Source organism: Centroberyx affinis, unplaced genomic scaffold, assembly GCF_046629955.1.
Source record: "Centroberyx affinis isolate AG114_WGS23_722 - 3 ecotype Tasmania unplaced genomic scaffold, CSIRO-AGI_Caff_v1 ptg001241l_1, whole genome shotgun sequence".
NCBI lineage: Eukaryota > Metazoa > Chordata > Actinopteri > Beryciformes > Berycidae > Centroberyx > Centroberyx affinis.
In genome coordinates, this window is record NW_027279753.1 from 206,761 (window position 1) to 231,342 (window position 24,582).

At 43.2% G+C, this 24,582-nt stretch overlaps 1 protein-coding gene across 1 annotated transcript in view; it reads left to right on the forward strand.

Moving 5' to 3' along the window:
• The window catches only part of LOC139648666 (A disintegrin and metalloproteinase with thrombospondin motifs 16), a gene marked incomplete at its 3' end in the record, with an annotated part of 166,731 nt that overhangs the window by 93,179 nt on the left and 48,970 nt on the right, over positions 1-24,582 (forward strand). The window contains exons 2-3 of the mRNA XM_071524847.1: positions 20,060-20,121; positions 22,872-23,212. Of these exons, the coding sequence (XP_071380948.1) occupies positions 20,060-20,121; positions 22,872-23,212 (403 nt within the window). The remainder of the gene's footprint in view (positions 1-20,059; positions 20,122-22,871; positions 23,213-24,582) is intronic.

The window sequence follows — 24,582 nt, forward strand, 5'->3', positions numbered from 1 at the left end:
CGGTCTGTTCACGTGCATGTCCATATCCCAATCAAAAATATATGCTTGGGTATAAATAAATGAAATGTTCTGAATCTTCATGGAGACTGAATTTAATCGTTGGATAGTAAAATACAACACTAAATGGGATATGGTGTATACATGCTTAAGCATTCCACATAAAATGGATATATCCCATCTATCCTATTGGAGTTTGTCATAGTTGGGTAAGAAAACAGGATAAGGCAGTTATATGTGGCAACTCAAAAAAGGAATACTTGAGTATCCTGAAAATGAATGTTATATTGGTGTGCATGTAAAGTACGCTCAGTCTAGGTAATGATGAGCACTAATCAGAAACCTGCTATTCTATACAGCTACAAGTTTCATAAACTATTGCTTGGAGCCCAAAATGGGTAATGCACCAATGTCCAGTAAGTCTCTATACAAAACCCTGGGTCTTAAGGCAAGACCCAGGGTTTTGTATAGAGACTGGGTCTTAAGGCAAGATATTAAATTTCTCATTTAGACCCTAGGCTGAACAAAATGAAGGTCCTCTGCTACAGTATGTACAGCAATACTACATATGAATGGTTTGATTCCAAACTGATGTGCATTTCATGAAAGAAGTTACCTCTTCACAAAATAACATGTTCATTGCTCAGTATTAAAAAATACATTAGATGATTACATTCTCAAATATCATACCATATTGTAAGCAAGGGTCCCATAATAGCAGCTAATATTCATTTTAGAATTAAATTCTTCATGTTGCCTGTTTATTCATCCAGCAGTGGCAGGTCACCCCTGCTGCACAAAATCTGATATATATTAAAAAAAAAAATAATAATAATCATACAATCCAATATCCCAAATCATAAACACATACAGATTCAGGATTAGTGCTTAGAAAACACATGAATACAGTTGTAGTGTTGAAAACTGGAACCAAAACAAGGAGGTATTCTGAAAAAACAGCTTGAACTGTTGGATAAAAAAACGTCCATTCCAAACAAAGCTAAACCCTACCTCAGACACCCTTCCCTGACTCGTAATCAGCTTACTCTAATGATGTTTTCAATGTAATGACTAATGACCTGTAACAGCTCTGCAAGTCAGTGATTGATTTGATTGAGTGGAGGGGCTTTTTTATAGCGGGGGATGAAGGGCGGGTACCGGAACAATGTGCGAGTGATTGACGAGATGTTTTGAATGCCATGTGAGTCCGGGGTAGTCGGTTCTCAGGTTCTCTCTCTTTCTTTCTGTGTGTGTTGTCTCTCTCACTCTCCCTCTCTCTCCCTCTCTCTCTCTCTCTCTCTCCCTCTCCCTCAGTGTTATTATATCTTTCCATGGGGGTTCCCCTATGCCCCACCCATCCACTAACATGCAAACCTCACCACCACACACCCACATATATCCCACAATTTCCTCCCGTCGCCCCTCTCCCACAGCACCCTCCGTAAGCCCTGCCAGTCACAGTGGAGCCTTTGCCCTGACAATGCCAGCCTTTGTCCCATAGATGAAGTCAGAGGGTATTCAGTAAACCTGGCACAGGTGAGCCCTTCCAGGAGGCGCCCGCTGGACTAGACTTGAAAGCACGGCGGTGTGAGACTGCGTGGGGTCACTGGGAGAGGGAATAGCCTCATCGCTGGATTCATAGTCCAGGAAGAAGTGGTTCGTCTGTGGAACCACATAGGGAGACATATTGGGCCAAAAAAAAGAAGATGTGCACTGGGAATATGGATCAGTTGAGGAAAGGTGGGACCATGGGCAGACTGTGGGTCAGGGGAAATAGGATGAGCAGTTGGAACTTTGAAAATGAATCGGCACCCCAATGTCTTCATGTAGGCTATACATACCTATAGTACACAGTAGTTGGTACATTCGTAGATACATAGCTGAGACCCATCTCTATCTAAATGCCTTTGTGATATGAAAAAACCAACAGCTGTCAATGGTATTTTTCTAGGAGAAATATTACAACTCTCAGGCTGTTATATTAATCTAAAAGGAAGGTGGTCTTTGGGTGATGGACCATGTGTCTCACACATCAAAAACAAGATATAAAGATGATCAGCAATCAATAAATGCTACTGGCCAAGATGGCAGTCACCGCTTCATCTAATGATAACACCATATGTAAGAGAACCTATAGCATTTTTCAGTTGCTGCTCATCTTCATGTCTCATTTTTGACATTTTACTCCACAGCTTAGGTAAGTCAGACATGGCAGAAATGTAGAAAAAGTTGGAATATTTGCCTAAGAAAAATACTTTTGAGGACTGTTGGAGTTATCATATCACAGAGAAGGCCAGAAGGAGATTGGACCCCACTTTGTAAGCAGCATTTGGAGTAAGTGATGTAGTGAAACTTCTGCTCGCGCCGTAATAGGTGGCTGCAGCTTTACCCTCCAGAGACCCTGTTTAAAGTGATATGGGTTCAAACACAAGGATCTGGCTGGCATACAAGTCACCCGCTGTTCAGCAGCCACCAATCATCTCTAAAAACATCTGAAATGGTCATCTCTGTCTCTGGCAAAATCAACATCTAAGACATCTCAGGGGGAAATCCCCATGCCTGACAAATCAACATCCTGGCCCTCTTCAGAAGGAAGGAAAACTTGACGAAACACCTGTCAAGGCAAATGATTCCATTTGATAAGTGTCGAGTGGCTTTATTCATCACAACAGGTGTCTTTGTCCAAACCTTTCCACTTGCCTTTGTTCTTCTCCCAAATATCAGAGAAATGGAACGGGGAAAGGAAGTCCCATGTTAAAAACAACCGTTGAGAAAATTATTGTCGCATGGTAAATGAGGTGTGAATGAATGTTTTATACACCACTTGAGTCCCCATTCCTCTCTCAATACATCACACGAACATAGATGACGTCCGTATCAAATCTACAACCCACCATCCAGGATGGAGGAAAAAGCAAACCACTTGATAATAACAACTGCACTCTTGAAAAAACATGTGTTGAAGTATTGTGTTTTCCCTGATGAATTACTCATATCTTGTGTCACAAAGACGTCATACCTTTAACACACATATGAATTAGTAAAACACTGGTTTAATATTTATATAAAATATTTAAGAGTGCTCTGAGAGAACATATAATGACACTTCATCAATGAAATCTCTCAGAACTTTCTTTGAACTGTGAACTCAACTAGGGCAATCATGGATGTCCTGTGTAAAAAACGCCAAGTTTGCCATACACTTAGCTTGACTGAAGGACTCTAGCACGATCCGTTCCAACCAGTCATCGCTTCTTTCCCTCATCGATAGTGAAGGCACCATTGAAGTAGCTGTGTGGGTTTAACAGCAGCTGCAAACACAACTGCTTCAGAAACAACTTGTCTTTGTGTTGCCTCCTACTAGAGAATTGTGGAAAACGACCCCTTTTGCGGCAAAGTAAGGAAAAGTAAGTAGGCCTACAGACTGGTCAGTACCTGTGGTGAGCCTACACCTGCCATGTCAATAGACAGACGTGCCAGTAGTAAACTTGCTACCTACCACTTGTCATTGTGGGACATGTAACTTTCAGCAGGAGAAACCGGCGTCACTTCTCAGCAGGTATGTTTAGCTTAGCTATTAGCATTTACCCTTCCATTTGTCCTTCGTAGGCCCCCGTAGTGCAGTGGCTTTGCTGTGTGTTATTTACAAATGTGTTGCAGTTTCTGTCGACCTCTAGTGGTCAGAACAAACATAGAGTCCTCGCGCAAAAGACAGAATTCTATTGTTTATTTTTGGTGCGTCGGCTCATATAGACAAACTTGAAAGGGTACCCTAGTGGTCAGAAAATTTTGCTTATTGCAGCTTTAATGTTGATTTGCAAAGTGGCTTCTTCACCTCGCCTGTCCACTATGACCGTGCAGCCCTAAACTTACCCCAAATGGAAAAAGATAATGCAAGTGTTAATTAATTAGCTCTGTCAATATAGGCCTGGGAATGGATTTGTTAGTGTGATACACACAGTAACCTGGAGGCAGTTGTATTGCAGCATTGTTCAGAGTTGGCCTATGATCAGTATCAGTACAGCAGTAGGGCTATAAGGCAAGGAGAGCATCTCAAAGATTTCAATCACGCCTATGACCCCCATTTATTTGCCATTAGCTGAAGCTACATTTTGATGATCTTTGCATAGTTGCCACGTCTATGCCCATGACAAACTAATAACCGACTCCAAATTGGAGTGGAGTTCCTCTGCTGCAACCGTAGTCAGGGCAGCTGCTACCGAGGGAGCCTGTATCCTATGAGGGGGATTAGAGCCCAGGCGGAGCCAGTTGTCAGTGGATAGATGAGAGGCACGGGAGCTAAGGGGTCTCACTGACGCAGGCACACACATACACACACACACTCGCATACACACTTTACACAAGCACATGCCTGCACAATTTAACCGAGGCACACACTTTAACATGAGCCCACACACAGACACACGCAGAAGACATACAAACTCATACACATGCATGAAAAAAACATGCACACTCATCCAAATGGAGAAAACATGTAATGTGTCATTATTGTGCAAAATCACTGCTTATATAGATATGATTTAAATGTGGAATTGTCACTAAATTCCACCTCCCTTGAGGGTTATACAATTACAATAATAAAGCTAGAGGATCCTGCAGCTGTTCCTGATGGCGATATGCGATAGCGTCCCCCGTAGAACAATTTGATAATTAATACGTTTCTGTGTGTGGGTGTGTATGTGTTTATTCATATTGTGCTTGTGTCAAACTGAGAGGAGACAGAGAGAGGAGAAGTCTTTGGAAAATCTGAAGGCCGTCTTTGTGACTGTAACCTTTGAGATGGCGTGGCATCACAATAACTCATGTGTTTGTCTGGCAAACTGGAAAAAATCTTCATATCACAATCGCTGTTGCTGTGCCATTGTCACAGAGCAGATCATTTCAGTGAAGCACTTTACAATCCCGGCGCCCATGTATTCTACAGTATAGTGGAGCATTTCATCATCACTGCGATTTGTCATGGAACCCAAACACAGGACAGATTTATTATCAGTTTCTTTCTCCCCCCCCCCCTCTCTCCTCCTCCTTTTCCGCCAGTGTTAAAGGTCCCATTTTTCTCCTCTTTTCCCATTGCTGATTCTGCAGACTTCTTTTATGCGGCATCCGCAGTGAAAGGCTCTTCATGCCTGGAGACTAATGGTCTGCCATTTTCAGATAATGGGGTTTTAGTTGTCTCAGCTATTAAGAGAGGGTGACAACGACTTGGGGACTGCCCACACAAGAATGCTGGGCCTTTCACACGAGGATAGGCAGGCCGGTGGGAGAGCCAAGTGACTGGACTGCTTGGTTCACTGACCCAATGACTGACTGACTGGTTGGCTGACTCTTTGTGTTGATGTGTGTACTGTGTCACTTTTTCAATTGTAAATGTTTTAGTGTAGCCAAACACGGACTCTTATTTCACACAATACAAATAGGACTTGCTGTCACACAAGCAATAAGCAAAACAGCACAGGCCTCCCTTTCACCATTTTGCTTTCTCAATGTAATGACAAGAAAAGCAGTGTTTTTCTCACTCTCAGCAGTTACCGTTGAAGGGCCCTTGAGCCAGGCATTTAACAGACAACTGTTTAAAGCTGTGTTTATCAATCCTGGTCCTCAGGCTTTTCATGCCGCGTTCATGTCATATGGGATTTAGCGTAAATACAACCTGCCGACTAGGAATAAGCGTTCATGTCAACCTCCTAGTGGTTATTACAAGTAGGATAAATTGGACTTTTTCCAGGCTTTGATTTCTTCCATCTGGCGTCACGAATTGCAGAAGTGTGTCAACACAAGTGGTAAACACTGCAGCGAATTCACCGACGTCGGCAGTCCAAGACGATACAAATCTAAATTATCAGTTATTTTCAAGTCTTACTTTAAAAAAAAGTGTGGAAAGGTAAAATGTATCCACATTTTGGATAGAGTTCCTAATCCTAGCCCTTAATTTATGAGTGATTTTGGATGTGAGTGATTTACACCTGGGATGCTAGGTGAATGCAATTAACTAGCTGGTTGGATAGAAAACCAGCAGTACTCTGTCCTGAGGACCAGGGTTGAAAACCACTGGTTTAAAGTACAAGCCTGCGACTTTAATGCAGCTCCAGTGTGAGAAGGTGTAACTCTCACAGGCCATACTATTTGCCCGGTAGTACATTGTTTAAAACAATGGTTCTCAATCCTGGTCCTCAGGATAGAGGACAGCTAGTTTTCTATCCTACCAGCTAGTTCATTGCAGCTAATTGCATCCACCTGTCATCCCAGGTGTAAATCAGTCTCTGATTAGATGGCTACAACGAAAACCAGCAGGACCCAGGTTCCTGAGGAGCAGGATTGAGAACCACTGGTTTAAAACAATGTAAAGTCATCTTATTAGCAGTATTAACCTACCCTCACCAGTGACACTTCATTAAATCAGTTATAATAAATATAATGCCATTACCACACAGTCTTTTTGGTGAGTGTAATCCAATAGCAGGTTATTGTAATCCATTGCTAAAGCCTATCAGCTGTGTTCATGACTACAATGGTAGAAATGCATCAGGAGGGCGTGGCAAAAAAATACCAGCAACAAAAAGCTCCATTATGCACAAAGGAACAGTTCAAGGAGGCACAGATCAAACGGCGGCATCAATAAAATCCTTGACAGCTGTGTGTCATAATCAATGGTTATATTATATGGTATTGGTTTTTCCTCTCGCCCCTCCGGAGAAATTTGTCTGAACGTCAGATCTGTCTCGCTTGTCAGCATCAGATCCCTGTCATCTTTTATCTTTGACCCAGATCGAAGGTAGGAATGTGGTTTTTACTAGTGGAGACACGGATATGTAAACTCCCTGCACTAGGGGGTCAGAGGGCACACCGCATTCCAAAGGAGGCCCGTTTTTTTTTTAAGCCGTAATAGTGACAGCAGAAATATATATTTGCGGAGAATTTATGTGCGATGGTTTTATTGCTCATTATAATACCGAACAAATCAAAGGGTTCTGACACATTCCGAAGGAGGGACTTTGCAAAGTGTTAATGGCAATGGAAAAATATGTATGTATGCATAAAGTTTGTGATGATATGAAAACAAAGGTGGTACTTTCAAGCATAATATTAGAGGTATGGTGCTGTTTTCTGTGTTTCTTTTTGTATTCATCAATGGAATGATCTGAGGGAAGAGAAATGGTGACGTCATATATCATATATGTGTAGTTGTACATATATGATGATGTTTAACTACACATTTTTAGAGGAAAACTATCTGTCTATCTTGTTGCGTTTGAACAAATTGATCACTGCCAATCAAGCATTTTCCCTAAAAACAAGAGAGAAACAGGTGAAACTGTTATTCAGCTACTAAACAGATAAATTAGTAATTTGCTTTTATGTTCAGTTATTTGCAACCATGATATTTACCTATGGGTCGCTCCCAATGTTTTGGTGTGTTGCATCCCAACATATTTTTCGGGTTCAGTTGCAGACCCACTCAGGCAGTCATGACAGCTTCTGTCAACTTGCATCGCGGGACCTTTCAACCCCGCAACCAAAATAAAGCTTAGCTCCTGCTATGGATGGTCACCTACTCTGTCACTGACGGGGACACATACTGACAGAGGTGCTGACCTGTGAGGACAGGCGGCCGCATGGAAAAGTGTTGTTGTTGATGTGTGTGTGTGTGTGTGTGTGTGTGTGTGTTTGTGTGAGGATAAGTGACCCAGAGGAGGTTGTTGTTGGAGGCTGAATGAGCAAACTGGGAAGTAGGTGTGTTTAACTTGCACGCCTCCTTCCCCTCCTTTCATTTGAGTGGTTCAGACAAACACACACACACATATACATTCACACACACTGACTGAAGTCTGACCTGAGCAAAATCATTCTAAAACAGAATTAACTTCAAATTATGTTGTTCCTGTTTTATTCCCATGAGCAATAAAAGTTTAATATAGATTGATTATAGTCTACACAAAAGTCTGAAATGAAAATCACCTTCTGCCAATAGATAAGTGAACTGAAGTGAAGTGAATTGAACCACTCTCACCCTAAGCTAGTAAAAAAACAGGGAGCCAAGACTCTAGTTTTTGATATCATGAAGCAACTTGCTGCAGCTGCTCCAATAACAATGAATGAAGAGACTCTGTGGACTCATAAATGTCTTGGAGCTTTTGTATCCAAATGAGCTTTGTTTCACTGTAGCACATAGCAAACATGAAATGTGTTCTCTTCCACCTGGGCACTGTTCAATCGACACAATTGGTCCCACATTTGCTATCAGTGGAGCAGCACCAGACGCTGTCTGCACAGTTGCTGGCATTTTAGAATGTATTATCATTGGTTCTGTCTGGTTTCCAGATTGACAAAACATTTTTTTAATCATGGGAAACAATGTCAGCTGCTGTTTGGAGTCACAAAAAAGCCAAGATAGGGAAATACAAGGCTTTTGCTCAATACTGATGAATGTCTAATCCTCTCATCACCAACCAATGATCCAAATCAGATCCAAGTCCATTCAATCTTTAGTAAAGGCTAAATCCTTAATTGGAGTTTGGAAACCTGCGTGGCCACTGTTGCCCCATTATTGACTTTTTCTTTATTGGATTGAAAAAATATTGCCCAAAGCAGTAAATGTTTGTTTTCATGAGTAAGCCATACTTTTCAAAAATCTATAACTCTTCTATAAAAAAGTCCAGATTGTGGCTTTAAACAGGGAACCGCATCACCTCTCCTGACCTTCTACCTGTCTGTCTTGATCTGTCTCTCAAAGCCCAATGATTCCCCTTCATGGCCTTACATCACCTGTTACATCCCTCACTGGTCACTAATCATGGACTGATTTATTGCTGTGTAAATCTTGGACTGAATGCCTATTAGTTTGATGCTATTCAGCTTGTCTGCACTTTGGGGAAATTAAGGAATGCTAACAGAGAAAATTGGGCTTCTGTGACCACACGGAGCATAACCTTCAATCAAGATGGATGGGAGCCATGGCTGAAGAGTTTTGTAAGCGTGTTGGTCAAAGAGGGAGACAGAGAAATGAGAACAAGTAGGTATTCTACACACCAGAGGCGGGGACTCGAGTCACATGACTTGGACTCGAGTCAGACTCAAGTCATAATTGTAATTGCTTGAGACTTGACTTGATGCATGAAGGTTTCTAAAGTCTTGACAAAAGATCTTGTGTTTGTGTAAATGACTTAGATTGAAAGTGATGAGATTTGTTCCAGTAGACGACTGAATTTAAATTCTGTTTTCTGAATTTGTATGGAATGATTGAATTTATTGAAGTTGAAACTAATTATAGAAATCAAACTCATGATGCTCTTACCAAGTTTTTATCCTATTAAAACCATATTGCATTAAAAAGTCCTAGATATTTAGTTTTCTTTAAGATATTAAATTGATACTGGACTCTTGATTTGTTCTGACTTGACTTGCTGTTCTACATTTAGACTTGAGACTTAACATTAATGACATGGACTTGACTTGGACTTGACTTAGTAATCTACATTTAGACTTGAGACTTGACTTGAGATTCGAGCAAAGTTGACTTGGTCACACCTCTGCTACACACACAGGGGGAAATTCTCTGTTTTTGCCTTCTGGTTTGGATGCAAGGTTAACAGGTAAAGGCTTGAGCAGGTAGGGGTTATGGATCTTACTCGAGGATTCTTTGTCAGGCATGACCTCACTATCCATCAGGCCATCGGGCCATTTAGCATAATGAATTGTGTGCATGAACAGTGTGCTTGTATATGTGAGAATGTGATGAAACGGCCACAGCCACTGTGATATTCCAGTCTCATTGGGCCTTCACCGACTTCACCGACTTCACAGCCCCCTGTGGAAAAGTACAACTTTGTGCTGCTGCAGTATCCAGTGCCCATGTGTCTATCTGTGTATGTGTGTGTGTGTGTGTGTAGTCTTGGGTGGTCTGCGTGCTTTCCATACTGTGATTATCCCAGGGGGGTGACTGGTGGTGAATTCAAGTTTGTCAGCGTTATGTGCCAACAAAGGAAATTCTCTATTTCTATCCGTACCAGCAGGTTCATTCAGAACAGCTCTGCACTGCGATGTGGTGCAAGTCATTCAATGAAATTTACGGTGCACAAAGACTGTTAGCGATATGAGGTGAGTAACAAGCTAAAAGTGTTAATATTTGGCATTCACGGATGCCAAATAGTTGCTAGCACAATGCAGTTAGAAGCTGAAATGTAATTTATTGATGGGATCTTCACTATCGTTATTGTGGTTTTAACAGCTGCAAGAGCTGAGGAGAAGCTGCACTGTATACTGGAATTGTTAAACAGAGTTGAGGCACTGTTCTCTCTCTCTCCATCTGTCTCTGGCTTACAGTGTCCACCTCTGTCTCTGTGATTCTCTGGTCGCTACTCTCCCTACTGCCCTATTACATTTGACATCACTGACACTTAGTCCTCAGTCCTGTTCATACCTTGGCTGACCCAGAGTGCAAGCTGGAAACTGCCAACATAAGACCCCACTCAACCTGCATGTACTCGCCATGTATAAAGTTGGTTATCCTGTGATATCCTTTACTGTATAAAACTGGAGCTAAGAATTCACTCTGATAATGACAAGATACTTTATTGATCCCCTTAGGGAAATTCCCTATTCATTGACCCCCTCCACAGGGAGGTCAAAGGTCAGGTTCAGCTGCAGAACAGCAAGCCTGGAGCTAATAGGGATTCAGTTTCTTGCTCAAGCACACTTCAGTGGTTCAGATGCTTATTTTTGACAGATAGATTTCTGTTTTTTGGGTTGTTTTGGAACAAATATCCAAACGTTATACCAGGCGTTCTCCATTTTATCTTTGTTTTTGTATTCTAAACAACAGGATGGTGTACACACTAATTGTACACATTAATTATAGCCATCTTTATCACTGTCATTTTTCCCAAAACAAACCTAGGAACGTCTCCCTGATTCTAACTGGCTAAACAAGTGGTGACAAATCCCTCTGTTCATGTCTGAAAGCTAGGTATACTAGCTTAAGTTTAATTTTAAACAACAGAAAACATAAACCCATTGCAAAGCATATCATCATGACAGATGGTGATATCGCATTAGGCACAGTAGGGAGACTGCTGCATTGATAGGTCTTGGGAATTCTACTCCCATTCAGCAAGACGTTTGCAATATGAACATTCATGGCCCATGGGTAAATGGGGAGTGTTGTTCGTCTCCTCACCTCCCTGCCAGCAGGTCCTGCTCCGTGCCACTGGGCGGACACTGGCGGGTTGTGTGGGTCAGACACTCTTGGCCAGACTTCGGTTCCCACAGGTTGAATCCCCGCCACCAGTTTACAGACATGCAAATGAGCGAGAAGCGCTTTCCTGTGGACCTGGCAGTGTGAAAGAGAGCCACTGTACGGCGCAGAAGGTGAGGCTGGCAGGGCTGCTGAAGATTCAATGGAAGTTTCTGGAGCTGTAGAGCCTTTTAAAGCAAATGCAGACAAAGCAATATACATAATGGAAAGATGTTGCAAGGTTTAATAGAATAACCTGTTAATCTGCTTTGTCAATTAGCAAAAAGTATAGCTTTCATCTGCCATCGCTGATAAAACGTGAAGCATCTATCCCAGGCCAAGATGAAGGCAGTGATTCTAACAGGCCTGCTTACACAATAAGGAGGTGGTGAACTTTAGCAGACTCTCACCCCTGCAGAGTGTCATAAGACTAGCCACTTCGTTTTTAGGTTTCACCCCTTCAGAGACGCTCTTTCTGCCCCAGCGATCACATACAGCTGACTACCAATAATTAGTGCAATTCTCCAGCCCTTCATTTTCATCCTGGAGAGAGCAGAGAGAGAGGTGTTAAGTTCTAGAAAATGCTATGCTCTGACTGTGTACATTACCAAGGTAACAACGCTGTCTCTTCAGGCCATGGTAATGAAAATGTGGTGATGTAGGTTAGGTCAGCAATTATAACCAACTGTATTTTTTGACAGCCCATCATACACTGTATATTCTTGTTTCAGGTAATATTGCTTATTTCCATTGCTCCCACCTTGCTTATGTACCATGCACTTTAATCCCATGCAAAAAACTGTTGGCTACTGTGACTGCATGGGTTTGGATCTACTACACTTGTCCACCATTTCCACGCAATCTGTAAAATAGAAAATGCAGATAAATTGTATGTTTGAATTATTATATTTTTGAGTAGTAGCATCCTGGGTGGTAATATTAGGTAAGATAAATATGTCAGGACACCATTATCACTGTCCAATGTTTGCCCTAATATTACCTAATGTTGACATCATGACATAACCACAGATATTGTTGTTACTTATAAATCCTTGAAGAAAAGTATAGATTTTGATGTAATTTAGATGTAAAAAATAGTTCATAAAAAAGCAGCCATCCATGTATCTAGCCATCCCTATTTTTCATTAAAAGCTATATTTGAGCCAGTATGTGATGGGAGACATTATATTATACTATTTAAAAAACCTCTACAGTATATCAATAGATGGCTAATTTTGCCCCTTGAATTTAAGAGAGGACCTTTTAAAAAATAAAAGAAATCAAAAAATGAAAAGAGAAGAAAGAATCTTTCTGTATGAAGGTTTCAGTTGGATTTATCAAAGGAGAGGATTTATTGAAACTGCATATTTGTAATTGGAGGCTATGGGGTTTAATGACTTATCTCTTAAATAAAATACAAGGTAATTATCTTAATTACGTACAACTTCAAGCAGGAATTCTGTGACGTAAACCGTTACGCCGCTCAGTGCATATAATTAAAGAGCTACACTCACTCAAAGCATAATCAGTGTTTTGATAGGAAACTTGTTGAAGAAAATAATCTGTAACTGATTGGATTAATAGCCTGAACCATTACTTTGATGGGAATAAATCAACAAGCTGATTGCCACGATAAATCAGATTAATCAGGAATATGTCAGCTCTGTACAGCGTTGTGTCCCAGTGTGAACTATCACCGCTCACATGACCAACATGATCAAAAAGACCTCCCAGTCTGAACACACCAGCTGATAGAGCACTGACATCAGCACAATAACTTCACTAATCAGTTGTTATTAAGAAGACTAATGTGTGAGTGTCACTCAACCGTGTCCAATACATTATCTAGATCAGCGGTAGCTATTTTAGGAATTCCTCAACCCTGCATGTATCCTGCATTAGCGCTGCTGGATTTTCCAGGAAGGGGTGGGGAAACCGTACAGCAGCAGTTTGGCCAGTTACATGTGTTGTTGTTGTGGAGTGGAGTGATGTGCATGAACTTCTTTTGTAATTTGCCCTTGTCTTGAACTTATCTTCAATGATTGGGCAAACATTTGGCATCCTAATTACATCTTTTAGACAATTCACAAATTCAGCTCACAACAAAAATGTATGGACAGTTGAAGAGAGCAAAGTGTCTTTTTCTTTGGACAAATGCATGAATATAGCCTTATCCTTGTCTCTATGCTGAAGGATTTCATACCAAAATACAATTAATCTTTTTTGCAATAAATTTTTACATGATTTCTTACTCAGTGTTTAAAGGTCTCATATGGTGTAAAACAGGATTCCCCTTGCCTCCTTGATAATAAAGGAGTTGGATGGTCTATCTAAACATGGTGAAAGTATCAAACGCACGGTCACCAACTAAATCCACACAATCCATATTAGAAAAGCGAGCCTCTAAACGAGCCGTTTGGACTTCCGTAACTTTGTGGCGTCACAAAGGTTCGCTCATTATCATTTTTGGAAGAAATAATAGACTAACAAAGTGTTTTTTTCAAAGCGGTTGAGCGGTTGTCATTGTTTTTTACCGGAGAGTTTTACCTACCTGTAGCTGCCGGGCCGCGGTGTCTCACGTTTCACTCTTGAAACGGTTAGCCAATCAGAACAGAGTGACGTTAATATTAATGAGCCTTAAAGACACAGCGACAGAAACAGCCTGTTCTTGGTAAGGGTCAGAGAGATGCTGGAAAATGTGTCAAAATGGATTGAGAGTGTTTTTGGTACATGACACCACACACACAGCTTTAATGGACCTCAAGACAGAAAATAAAACACTGGAAAGTGTAGAATATGGGACCTTTAAAAAACAGAGATCACTGCATCCTCACAAATGCCACAATTCTATACGCAGTAGTGGATTACAAATCACTAAGAATGCTACTGCCTTCTTATTTTGGCATGGAAGTCTTTTCTCTACCTCTACCCTTCCTCAATTCAGCCAATCCCCAGCATTCCACCAGCAGCCAAATCAGCTACTTCCACAACTCCGCTCTCCCTTTGTGGCGGTTCACCCCTGCTCACTGGATAATGTTTAGTGTCCTGTATGAGAAACAGTGGGTTCAAAACAGGTCTGCTACTGCTTTCCCCCCTTCCACATCTGTCATCCCTTGCCTCGCTTCTTTGTCTCTTTATACCCCCTACTAGTCCTCTATCACTCCAGTCAAATTGGAGTTAGCCCTGCTCTTCTCTCCACTCCCTCAATTGTCTCTCTCCTCCTCCCTCCTTAGTGTTTCCCTTACAATAGCTCATCTGTGCCCAACTCCTCACGCACACGCACAGTAAAGCAAATATCTGTGACATTTTCATAAATTTCCATTTTGCTTCTCTCTGTCGCCAGTTATATAACACAATGGAGATTTAACTTACCCAGATCATGGACACGTTTGCATTTTCAGTTCTAAACACCTGGGCCCTCATTTATCAATCTACCGTAGAAACCAGCGCAGAGCCGAGCGCAGAAATCATCTTACGACAGGGTTCACGTGTGATTCATGAAACGTTCGTATCTCGTCAATCACAGCGTAAGAATGATCGGGCGTTGATAAATGTGGCGACTGAAAACAATCGTCATTTAAATATCACGCCCCTAAATATTCTCGATTTAGAGGCCTCGCCCCCAGAGTTTACGACATGGAGAGGCGTAATACGTCCAAGAAGAGACTTCTCCGGCCTCGAAATAGAAACTCTAACGTCCCAAGTCCAATTGAACCAATTAGTTCTATTTGGCAGCATGAAAAGTCATCAAAGGAAGTCGGAAAAATGCAGTATGGAAAGAAATCACTGCTGCGGTCAACAGCGATTAACAATCGAACTCCAGCTGAGGTTTGAATATTTAATTTATACATCCGTGATATTTATAGCCTATATATATAATAGTAGCCTAATATAAAGCTTGTATCGCAATTCTTTACATTTAGGTGAAGAAAAAATGGTCAGACCTCAAACAAGTAGGCTATCTCAAAATGAAAGAGAAATTAATCTTAATTAATCACTGTTAACACCGTTAATTGCAAACAATATGAAAATACCTATTTATGTTAGGGATAGGCTGTATGACACATAGTCGATGTAGGCCTTTACAAAATAGAATATTTTGCCATAGGCTACATATTTTTAAGTGATGTGGCTGCATATGCTTAGATGCCAGTCAGAATATAGGGTCTAATAACAATTCTCCGACTCAGCCAGATTTACTCTGCTGCACCGCAAGTCCACGCTGACTCGATAACTTGCGTACACGAGTTGAGACTTGACGTGAGATTTGATCGTAGCCTCCGCTCACGTCCAAATTGATAAATGCCGAGCTTTGCGTGGAAATGACCGTACGCCCAGTTTTCTGTCGTACGTTCGTTTCATAAATGAGGGCCCTGGTGTCTGGTAGCTCTTTCCTGGGAAAAATCCTGCTGCGTTTTATGTTTCCGGCAGCAACAACTGCAGATTTTTTGGAATAAACAGAAGAAGAACTGGGTAGTTAGCATGAGCAGTGATAGCCACCATGACTGAACAGACAAAGAAAAGAGCGCCACCTATAGAAACTCTGGGAAGAGTGCACCCAGAGAACTTGTATGGATAGAACGGTTCTTCCTCTGTTTGCCTTGGTGCCTTGCTATGGTGACAATGCAAGTCTGGACGTTAAGGTCGTAAAGTGTGTCACACTTGCTTGAGAACTGTGCAGATGTGTTTAGCAAACTGTCAAAACTCAACTGAAAGCTAACGTTAGCATCAAGGTTAACGTAGCATTATCAAAGATTGTGCTTCTCTCACTAGAGCTAGTCAACATCTGCATATTAGCAAACCTAGCTGGTAAGCATCATCAAACAGGTATCTTTAACCTAATATATCCCCTTAAATGCTATAAACTGATGTTTAATGGAGAAGAAAAGTTTGCGTTCAGTACCTTCAAACAGCTAACAGACATCAGCTGAAATAGACTAACTCAATAACCACTTCTACTAACTGTGCACAGATGTCAAAACTTTTGACCTGCTTAAAAAGACAGCAGCAACTTGTAAAAGAGCACCACCTAGTGGTGGCACGAGTGACAACTTAATTCAGCTGCAATGCCAGTTTTCCAGTCGGTTTATACAGAAGTCGGTTTATACAGAAGCTAGCCCAACGGTTCACATAAAAATGGCCGCCGCTCCAACCTTCCAGGAACGTTGATATGAATTGGAAAGACCTTTCTATCCGTTCAAGTTCTGTGGTTTCACCCAAGGTCTATGGGTTACACCAGGTAAGGTCAAGACAACAATGACAACAAAAGGAATCCGTTCTCTTTGACAACAATGCAGAAGTCGTGCAAAGCTCTCAACTAAACCTATCATCAAACGAGCTGGCACCCACCGTCTCCTCCTGCTCCGCTCTCACCTTCATCTTCCTCTCCCACCTCCCTACAGTCTCGCTCCCTGTCAACTCCCATCAGCCTCCCCTCTGCGATGCTCAGAGAGGAATTTTACAGCTGCTGTCAGCTTACCGTCCACGCACACGCGGACCAAAACACACGCAAACACACACGCACACCCAGGCACGCACAGGTTCACCCTCAGAACCGCACACGCATGCACTTAAATCACTTAAATCACGCGAGTATGCACACAAACTCATGCGCCATCACACAGACTTACACTAACAAGCATACACACATGCACACGCACGCACACACGCCCAGGTTGCCTAGATGACATTTTTAGACAGCTAATTAAACGGGACCATTGAGTGAAAACTACCTGGAGAGAGGGAGACAGACAGAGAGAGAGAGTGAGAGAGAGAGAGTTCAAACTCAAATCAGGTTCACCTTATAGCAGTGGCCAAAGACTTGCAGTTTCACAAAGATTCAAATCACTGTAAATGTCTGTGGAAAAAAAAAAAAGGCATTTGTTGATGCGTTCATGCATTCCTTCATGCATTCATTCTTTCACAGACCACCCAGACCAGTGCACAGACACAACTGTTCCTGTGGAAAACAGTAAATCTGTGTGTGTACGTTCGCAACTTGTGTAGCGTGAAGTCATGTATGTCTGTGTGTATGTGAGTGTGTGTGTGTGCCTTTGTACACAACCAGATGATATTGATGGCAGGCAGTGAGGCAGACTGAGACAGATATACAGGCAGTCAGGCAAATAGCCGAGCTGATAGAGGGACAGACAGACAGACAAAGAAGCAGACAGACAGACAGACAGGCAGGCAGACGCACAGCCATACAGGAGCTCAGGGGTCAAAGGTCAAATCACTCATGGCAGCCAGCTCAGTTGGACTACAGGAGGTTCTTCAAACGATGAAGTCTCCTCTCTTTTTTCTTTTCTTAGTCTGCTGTCTATCCCTGTCTGTCTCTCCTCCTCCCTCCCTCTCTCTCACACACACACACACACACACATATAGGGTACGACGAAGCACACTACATCACAGGCACTTCACTGTCAGACAGTTTCAGAGTTCAAACGTCTAGTAACCCACACCGCACCGGGAGAAACAGCTGAAAACACCGTAGATTTGAATCAGGTGCAATCTGCTGCGTGAATATAAAGAAAGATTCACGTGATGCCAGTCGCATAGGTGCGGAGCAAGTATCGCATTGCACTGTGTGTGTGTGTGTGTGTGTGTGTGTGTGTGTGTGTGTGTGTGTGTGTGTCTGAGAGTAAGCGGTGTGTGTATTGGTGTAGGAGGAAGGGCAATATAACTTCAGCAGCTGACACTGTAAAGATTTCCCGAGCCTCGACACATATGGTAGGAATTGTCTTCATAATGGGATTTTATCGCTGATTAAATCCAGGATTGGCAAACTTAGTCAGAAATCTGGAAGTAAGTTTTGTATGTGTGCAGGCTTAGAGCGCATTACTCTCAGGTCTTCAATATCCTTACATTTACTTACTTTTTGCCTTGGGGGAGCTGTATTAGGGGGAAAGCTCTCAAGATATTTAGACTGCTCATGTGGTTTAGATACTGTAATGTCGTCTCGTTTCTTTTCCTCCGGTTCAAAATGAGCAAATCCCCTGCAAGTGACACCATCGCAAATCTAACATCGCATACACCGTTTGGAGGAGGGTTTAAACACCTTGCAGTACCATCCATTTTCGGTAAGGGTGGCTCCAGCGGGAATCAACCACCTTACAAGGTGTTGCGCCCCGGCCCGGCTCACCTCGGCCTCCCATCGCTCCGATCCAAGTTATTTCACCCTGGGCCGGTGCCAAAAACCTCACACAGTAAACCGTCACGCATCCCCTTCTCCCGCCGCACAGCAGAGAGCTCATCTGGTTTGCTTTTGGGGGAGGATGAAATGCTGCAGAATATGAAACGAGCGCTCCCAATCCCCCGGCTCCCACAGTCCTAACCGCGTCCATGAGTGATTGTGGGGAGTTTTAGAAATGTTGGCACGCTGCCTATCAGTGCAGCTGCGGAATACGGGAGAGACGGGAGGATGACGAGCGGATTAAGCGGGGTCAAAGGTTACTTTCAATATGTAATCCATCGCAGATTACTGATTACCTGCTCCAGAGTGTAATCAGCGACATCATCAAAATGTGCGGCCACTATTTTCAGTTCAGTTTTGGGCTACAAAATTCATTTTCATGTCGATTTATAGCCTTTGTGCTTTGAAAAATAGCATCTGAGCATCATGAAAATGCCAATCCAGCAACTGATTTCACTCCCACTATTTATCTTATTAGCGCAATTTCCTTACAGGGAATCGGTTACTCCACAAATAATTTATGTTGTCAACGACTCACACACACACATGCACTCACACACATACTGTACATAACCCCTTCAGTCTGAGAGATGGAGAGAGAGAGAGAGAGAGAGAGAGAGAGAGGGATACACACCCTTTCAAATACACTCCTGTCTCAGCACAGGTGTCAAATGTGATTGGTTACAGGCTGCCCCCCACCCCCTCCCTCCACACACACGCACACACACACACAACCCCTCCACAGCCTCGTGCCCTCAGTAGTCCCTCAGCAGCCTCCCAGGGGAGACGCAGTCGGAGTCGGAGCGACTTTCATAGAAGTCTGCGCCTTTGCCAAAGACGGGACGCAGCCTATTTAAGACAATCACATGATTTCACTGGGAGTCAAAATGGTCCGGGGTGGGGGTGGGGGGGTCAATGGGTAGAGTGAGAGAGAGAGAGAGAGAGAGTGAGACAGCGCGACAGAGAGAAAGAGAGAGAGAGAGAGAGAGAGACTTTGGATACCTTTTGGATCCGACAACTCTGACTGGAAAAAAAAAGGAAAATGTCTTGTCGGGGAGAGAAGACTTGAGCTGAAGCCATTCACCGCGTCTGGATACTGCGCTTGGAAATGAATGGAGAGCAGAGTGGCAGAGCCGGTGGGACTTAACGTGGAGAGACAGAGACAGAGAGCAGCCTATACCTGAAAACCCCCTTTGACTGATGCTTCATTCATCAAGTCCCGCAGAACTGCTGCTGTCGCTGGACTAGTTCGGTCTAGTTTACCGGGACTCGGGACTTGATTTGAGGCTGCGGCTTTTTTGCGTAAAGGTGATCCAGAGACATGGCTTTCTTATGGATGTGGGCAGAGTGGAGAAACGGGACCGGAGCGTCTCTCTTTTTCCATCTCTTTTGCCTTTTCATACTGAGCAAAGTAAGTCAGTTGCAGGCTATCATCATCTCATCTCCGCTGCGCCTGTACGCGCACGCAAGGCTCGTAAAGTTGTCAACACTTCAAATGATAAAGTGCCAAGTTATAAGTATTTTTTTTTTTTTCAATGGGAATTTGCAGGGTAAAGCAGCCCAGTCATGTTTACCTTTCCTCCCTTATAGAGCATACTTGTGAATATTGGTGTTGACAGTGCAGAGGCTCCCCAAGACGCGTCGGCGCTGCTGCGGTCTCTCAATTTGCCGCAACACACAGGTATGCATATATTTTTATTAGTAATTTTAAATGCCTCATCCTTGTGTCTGTGATGATAGCGGTGATCGAGGTTGTATTATGTCCCGGGCTTTTCGGTATATGCAGCAAAATGCAGTTGAAACCCACATTCACTGCATCACCTCGACCCGCGCGCAGCAGCCGAGCAGCGCTCACCTGCGCGGCGTGCTCCCTCTCTTCACCGCTGGGGGGCGACCCGCCACCTAACACAAGGGCCATCAGGGGCTTCTATGGATGAATGAAAAGATGAGGGTCCCTCACTTATCTTAATGCAATCTGACATTATTTATATAACAGCTGAGCCATCAGATTGCACTGATGAATGTTGATAAAAAAAAAAAATACATGCCAGAGACTTTCATCTGTTCTTTGTTTTGTCCATCTAACCTTATGTGGGCTGCTGAGTCAGCATCTTGTTTGGCTGTGCTTTCTTCTTCAGCCTTGGTTTACTAACAAGTCTAAGCTGAGTTTAAACTGAGTGATGAACAAATAAACAAACTGAGGTGATCTGAAATAGGATTAACCGCATCCACACGGCTTTGCACTCTCTCTATCTTAGGGAGAATGGATCAGGACATAGTTCACCTGTTCACCTTCAACCCCTTTGCTAAGTTTGAACAAAGCACCCCCTGGTTGCACCCCCCCTATCAGTGCTAATGGCACTCAGGAGCCACTAAACCAACAAACTAACCACTGCAGGGTCTTGTCTCAGTCCTTCAGACAAGATGAGTGTGTGTGTGTGTGTGTGTGTGTGTGTGTGTATGCTCTCCGTTCCCGCAGACTATTTGTATACCGTTAGACATGGGTCACTGCAGCTGGTTTTGTAGTTAGGGAGGGACAAACAGTGTTGACTAGGTGTGTGTGTGTGTCTGTGTGTGTGTGTGTGTGTGTGTGTGAGACAAAGAGACAGAGGTAGAGAGGGACAGAAAGAGACCATTTTCTGGTTTGGTCTAAGTGCTTTGGGGTCTAGACTGAAATGCTTGAGACCTGAAAAATGTGTTTGCTCTTTGCGGTCCTGTAGCTCCATGGGTAGGTGATGGCACTCACACCTCGAGGGCTCGAGGTTTGCTTCCCACTGCGACCACCCACACTAAATATGCATGCACTCACGGTAATGTAAGGTGCTTTTAATACACGCGTCCACTGATTAGCATATCTGGATAGGGGCTTTAAGACAGCCTCAAGATGCACCGAATACCCAAGTTCAACTCACAGGCACACACACACTGCCAATGATGACACACTGTCTGTCACCCACTGCCACAACATGTCTGTCTCGGCGCTATATTTACCCATTATTTGGGCTCGCTAAAGCAGGTCATAGTGTACAGTAACCGAGACTGGCTCGTGTTGACTGTAAGTCCAAGGTTGCTGTTATTTCTGTGCACCCTTAGGTGATAAAGCGAGCGCGTATCGTTTTCCCATGGCCAGGCCCGAACACATTCACGATGGCCATTTACAACACTGTACCACAATCAACAGTAAAGCTATTTTATTTGTTTGCTCACTGGTTACTCATAGACCCGACGTGTATTAAGAGCATAAGGCTACAAGGCGTGTGATGTTGTACCAGGCACCCTCTATTACCATTAAGACGATCCCTTCATAGAAATGTAATCATTTCACGGATATACAAACTATGTCTAATCATGCATAGCAAACTGTATCACATACATTTATGATTTTGGTACTGGGAATTTGAATAAGGATTTGTTTAAGCTGGATAGCTCGATTTCTTAAGCCTTTTGATAATAAGAATTCAGTTAGGGACAGAATGAGCTTTGCTACTGAGCATGTTCTACACTTTTTGGCATGTATGCATGTAAAAGAGACACTGAGCCATGTCCACAAGTAGAGAGAATTAAATGTTTTCATCCCTTATGCTGCATGCCCTACTTAGGTCAGCCCACACTTACGCAGAAGATGAGGAGGAGGGGTGTCTACTGTCATCGTTTTCTCTGGAAAACCAATTTCGGCGCAGCCCGAGAATGCGCCTACTCTCGCGCTGACCTTTGGAGGAAAGCCCGTCCCGACTCTCCGGCCACACCGCTATTAGACATTTAAGTGGTCTAAGAGGCCAGGCCTGTGACCCGCCACCATCTCCCTTTACGACCAGCAGTTAGCCAGCCCGAGCTGTAGTAAAAAATGTAGTTAAACACTCGGTCAAACATGATTCACTCTGCGCTGAAGGGGCTGTGTTGGAATTGTCTAAAACCCTTCCTTTTCTTGTAACTCTTTCTTGACCCTGCCAGCAAAAGTATACGAGGCGGGTCAAGGAGAATTTGCGAAAGAAGGGAAAAGGTTATCATTTATCCACGGCGCAGCCAAGATGCTGATTGTACTGTGTCAAAGTAATTCATGTTGACAGATCAAATTAATGAGGATTGACCACAGTGACCACAAGGACTGTGGGTTCTATTTCTGCCAGATTGCATCTACAAAATATGCAGTGCGTTCTTCCTCTTGATTTCTCCTGTTTCTTCTCCTGCTTTCTGCTTTTTGATCCCAGGCTTTTCAATATATTCCCATTCAGTGTATCCCTATCAAAGCAGTGGATTTTGTTTTATTGGTTGCCTCATCTCCATTTTTTTCCTTTCTCTCCCTCTCATTTCTTAATGAATATTGTCTAACATGTCCAAATAATTTCCCTCCTGTATGTCTCTGCCTACCTCTCTTTCTTTCCCTCTCTCTCTCTCTCTCTCTCTCTATCCCCTCTCTCTCTCTCTCTCCAGAATACGAGATTGTGGCTCCGTACGAGGTGGACCACCAAGGCCGGTACGTCTCTCACGAAGTCGCGCACCACCGGCGCAGGAGGCGGCGCAGGTCCCTGACCCCCAACGCGGGCGGCAGTCAGACGGTCCACTTCCGGCTGAGCGGCTTGGGGCAGGACTTCCACATGGAGCTGAGGGAGGCCTCGGACGGCCTGATCGCACCTGGCTTCACCGTCCAGGTCCTGGGAAAGAACGGCACCAAGAGCCTGAGGGCCTTGCACCGGGACGACCTCTGCTTTTACCAGGGGTCGCTGAGGTTGAGGGTCAACTCCTCGGTGGCTCTCGCCACATGCACGGGGATGGTGAGTCTGAACATGCCCGGAGTCGCGCTGATGAGGGGGGAGGGGGTAGATGAAGGGGAAGTGGGTGTATGTGGGTGGGTGCTTGTTTGTGTGTGTGTGTTTGCATCAGTAAACTAGACTACAGAGACAACGGATTTGATAGTTCCTCTCTAGGACTCTCTCTTCTTTTGGAAGCTTTTGGAGTGAATGAGAGATTTACCAAGTGACTAATTATTCCTACTGAAACAGAGAAAGGGTTTTTACATTTTTAGCCTGGGAGCCAAATTTAAGAAATTTTGTCTCGTCCTGGGACCCATGCTAATATAAACATACAGTGCTAGCATTCTTGTCATGTGGAAACCCACCAGAAAGACACCAATGACCCATTTTGGATTTTGGCTCACAGTCTAGGAAACAGAGAATTAGTGAAGGACAGAGGCACGGGAGGACAAAATGACTGAACGCATAAATTAATGTTTACTCTAATTTTGGGATATTAGACATTCAACATCAGATGCCAATCAAACATTGAATTGAAGGAAAGACTGGGGGAGAAACATAGGGTCAAAGGAGTCTTATTGAGCAGTGAAGAAATCAGATTATAACCATAGGTCTAAGGGAAACCACAATTTTTCCATTGTAGGATAGCGTCCCCCTCTTTGACACACACACAGTCACTAAGCAGTCCTTTAAGTATGCTACTGTGTAGCTGCCACTCACACAGCACTTGAGTGGCTGCGTGGTCTCTGGAGTAAATGCATCGTCTGGCTGGTCTTGAGAAAATGACTTGACTGGTACTTGACTTAACTTGACTTGAACCCTTTGGTTAAGTGGGCAGCATAAGCCATCTACAGAGGTTTCTCCCTTCAGTATCTGCTGGGTCGGTACTTCTAGTCTTTCCATGTATATTGTACTTTTGCCTAAATCCACAGATGAATAACTTTATGGAAATTTTAAGCCTGTGAACACCACCGAATGTTTGGTTTGTAACCTAAGAAAATGGTAAAACTGCACGCCAGACGTCAAAAGTTTTGTTGGTTTTTCCTTACTTTTATCAAACGTTTATATGGTGCCGAATGGTTTGACCAAATTTCATGACCCAAGGACCCATATGAGACCGTTTCAGAACACATGAAATAATGTGTTCATAATTAGAAACTAAAACATTGATTTTTGATCCCTGGATAGCTCAAATTTTGGATAGGTTTTCATCAAGTTTTTTCATCACGAGGCTTTGCAGTTATATCACAAATCTACCCATCAAGGAAATCCATCAGAGAGCTGACTCTGGGCAAATGGCTAAATAGAAAAAGAGAGATATCTGAAACCTAATGTGGCGTGGGTGTAGATTAATTCAGTAACATTATACGTAAAAGTGAATTGTGTGATAG